The sequence below is a fragment of the Sorex araneus genome, chromosome X (assembly GCF_027595985.1).
Source record: "Sorex araneus isolate mSorAra2 chromosome X, mSorAra2.pri, whole genome shotgun sequence".
In the NCBI taxonomy this organism is placed as follows: Eukaryota; Metazoa; Chordata; class Mammalia; order Eulipotyphla; family Soricidae; genus Sorex; species Sorex araneus.
The window spans coordinates 153,980,533-153,983,956 of NC_073313.1; the positions used below are offsets into that span (position 1 = coordinate 153,980,533).

Below are 3,424 nucleotides of genomic sequence, written 5' to 3' on the forward strand. Positions count from 1 at the left end.
TATGAGGGTAGGCAGATATTTTCCCCCAATTTTTGGTTGTGTTTTGATTCTGGTCATCATTTCACTTACATTTAAAGCAGAGAGACTGACAAGAAAAAGCATGAAATGGGTGAAAACACTTGTTCCACCTTGATCCCCAAATCATAATTAGTTTATGGGAGGGAAACTGAAACTATAAGGTAGAAAAACATGTGTTTGAACTCAGCTGAATGTAAACACTTGTGGGAAGCACAAAACATTTGTCATTGGCTCACGGAAATCACAAACACAAAGTCACCTTCAATGTGGGGTGCACAAGCAGCCGAGAGAGTCGCTGAGTCCTCAGGTGGAATTGTGATCAATGCTGGTGGGTCATTGCAGGTTCAGCGTCGGGACACACCTCACATGTCTTCACAGGGCAGGGTCTCACTCAGCCTCTGTGCACACAGCAAGGTCCTAGGATGTGGTTCCTCCTTCCACAAGCAAAGGATGAAACAAATTCGACTCTGGACTCACTCCCCACTGCCCTCTCAGAGAGTGACCAGGGCTCAGCACTTCCCTTTCAGACTAAGCTGAGCCTCGGGTACTTTCTGTGTCTCCTGGAAACCCAAAAGCATTAACTAGTGGAGATGATCATAGTCGTGTTCATGGCAGCACCAAGCACAGTAGCCAAGATGCACACACAACACACAACCACAGCGTTCAGTTCTGTGTGTTTCCTCATCCAGCCGTGTTGTACATTCTTTCTCTCCTTCGGCTATGTTTGAAGGACAGTGATCATTATTTCCTTCCTTCTCTCACTGAGACTCCTGAGTCTCCCTGTCAGTGTTTTCTTCAGGTCAGAGAGCACTGAGAGGACTGTTGCTCTCTGCACACCCACAGAGCATCGGATGTTCTGATGTTCTGACCTGGATTCATATTGATTGAAACAAGAGAATCATTTTTTCATTGTTCCTGGGGCTCTTTTGGAGCTAACAGTGTGAGTGCCCTGTGGCTGGGCATGGATTTGGTGAAGTTCCTCACTCTATTCAGCTAGGTCTGTGGCTCTAGTAACTTCTGGCAGCCACAAAGCCTGTGCTGTTTTCTCAGTGGGACTGGGAGGGCCAGAGGTCGGTTGGCAAGAATAACTGTGGGTTCTGGTTGATGGGGCCTCACTGAGACCTGGGATGTCCCCTGTGGAACAAGCTTTAAATAATATCATGAAGCTATAGAAATTAAGCTGTGAGTTTCAGCAATATAAACTCTCAGTCCAGCTGCATAGAAATGGAAGCCCAGAATAAATCCTTAGATTTTTTACGGTGAAGCTTTGGAAAAGGATTCCATCCTATGGAGTGAAGCAAGGAAAAATCTCTTCAACAAATGGTTCTGGGAAAGCAACACCACATGCAAAAGCAACAACAGAAGATAGAATTGAATCCATATCTCACACCAGATACAGAATATAATGAAAAGTGGACTTATGGTGCATCTTTGACAGCAGAATCCTTAAAATACACAGAGGAAAACCTCAGCTGGTCTCTTCATGACACTGATCTTAGAGGGATCATCTATAGTTTCACTCCACTGTCAGAGATAAGATAAACTAAAATAAATTAATGGGTCTAAATCAATTAAAAGATTTTAATGGTAATGTAAGCAACAATAAAATTAAGATACCCTAATTAATGGGAGAAAATGTGTACCCACTGAAGCTCAGATCTAAGCTGAGCTTAGATCCAACACATCAAACCTAATCTATGATAATCATAGAACCCACAAAACTCAACATCAGAACAAATCACTCATCATAATATGGTGTGGGAAATAAACAGATATTTTCTTAAAGCAATATTTCAGTGGTTGGAGGCATATGAAAAGGTATTTATCAACACTTACTATGAGAGAAATGTTAATATAAAGGACAATGGAACCACCTCTCCCCAGAGAGAATGGCTTATATGAAAAATACTGGAAACAACAAGTGTTGGAACATTGTCAAAGGAAACACTTTTTCTATGTTTGTGGGAACTTATCTATGGAAAACACTACAAGATTTCTTTAAAAATTGAAAATAGTATCTCCAATGTACAATTGATTCTATGTTTGGTAGCTTTACTCTAGCATGAAAACAGTCATTTGAGAAAATATTTGTAAGCATAGGTTCATTGTAGCATTTAGAATAGTTGCCAGGGCATGGAAACAATCCTAATACTTGATGACAATTTTATGGATAAGGAATTGTGGTGTTTATACACAGTGGGATACTGTGCAGTTATAAAAAAGGCACAATGTCGACGTTTTCTGCACCATGAATGCAACTAGAGAATATTAATGAAGTTTGTCAGGAGGGGACGGCCAATTCGGAGTATGTCATTCATCTGTGGTACACAGAGAACACAGCGACAGGATGGACAGGATCAATGATAATGGCACCTGCATCATAACCACACTCTGCGGTTCCCGAGGAGTCAAAGGGGTACTCAAGTCACTGGGACGAAGAGACCAAGCACAGGGCCCACAGCAAAGTGTGGGGGTCTGTGGGGATTTGGTGCTGGGAGTAGCGCATGAATTTTGTGATCCACAAGCATCGGCACTTAGACCATTGTCATCGTGTTCCCTCAGTGACAATAAGAAGGAAACGAGAGAAATATCTCTTTTCTGTATATATAGAAATTATCTTTATGGAAAAAAATCGACCACACCTTAGCTAGCAGCACATACCAATCTCTAGTAGACTCTGAGAAAGGAAGAGAAATAAGCAAATTTGTAATAGGAGAAAAAGTAGTTATTAAAATGTATATAGGTAATATATTAATTAAAGTTGGTACAAATATTTCAACTACAGAGTAAAGAAAGCGCCCCCTTTACAGCTTCTCTCCCCTTGTGCCTGGAGCACAACAGTGGAATCCCTGGATCACCGCGCCCCCTGGTGGTCACATGCACCCCTGCATCTCTCCTGTCCCCTCAGCTGGTTTGTGTCTGGGCTCAGAGGGACTTGCTCTCACTGTGTCTCTTGCACAATAATACACGGCTGTGTCCTCAGTTACTGAGTTGCTCAGTTTTAGGTAAACTTGGTTCTTGGAGGTGTCCCTGGAGATGCTGACTCGGGACTGAAGACTTGGGTTATAGAATGTGCTTCCTACAGTGCTTATGCCACCAATCCAGTCCAGCCCCTTTCCAGGAAGCTGCCGGAACCAGTCCATACCTGAGCTACTGCTAGTTATAGGGAATCCAGAGACAGAGCAGGTGAGGGACAGTGTCTGCGAGGGCGTCACCAGATTTGGTCCTGATTCCTGCAGCTGTACCTGGGACAGGACACCTGGGGACAGAGACCCACAGTGAGTCACGGCCTCAGAGACCCCATGCCCACCTTGGAGCCTCTGTCCAGGGGATACTCACATCCGGGAGCTGCCACCAGAAAGAGGATGAACCAGCGCTGATGCACGTTCCTGCGCAAGAGGTCCAT

At 43.8% G+C, this 3,424-nt stretch overlaps 1 gene segment (V, D, J or C); it reads right to left on the reverse strand.

Annotated features, from left to right (window-relative positions):
* Positions 1 to 2,891: 2,891 nt before the first annotated feature.
* On the reverse strand, positions 2,892 to 3,424 carry LOC129399803 (immunoglobulin heavy variable 4-30-4-like). The segment is given in 2 exon segments: positions 2,892 to 3,277; positions 3,358 to 3,424. Coding segments are annotated over 2 exon segments (453 nt in total).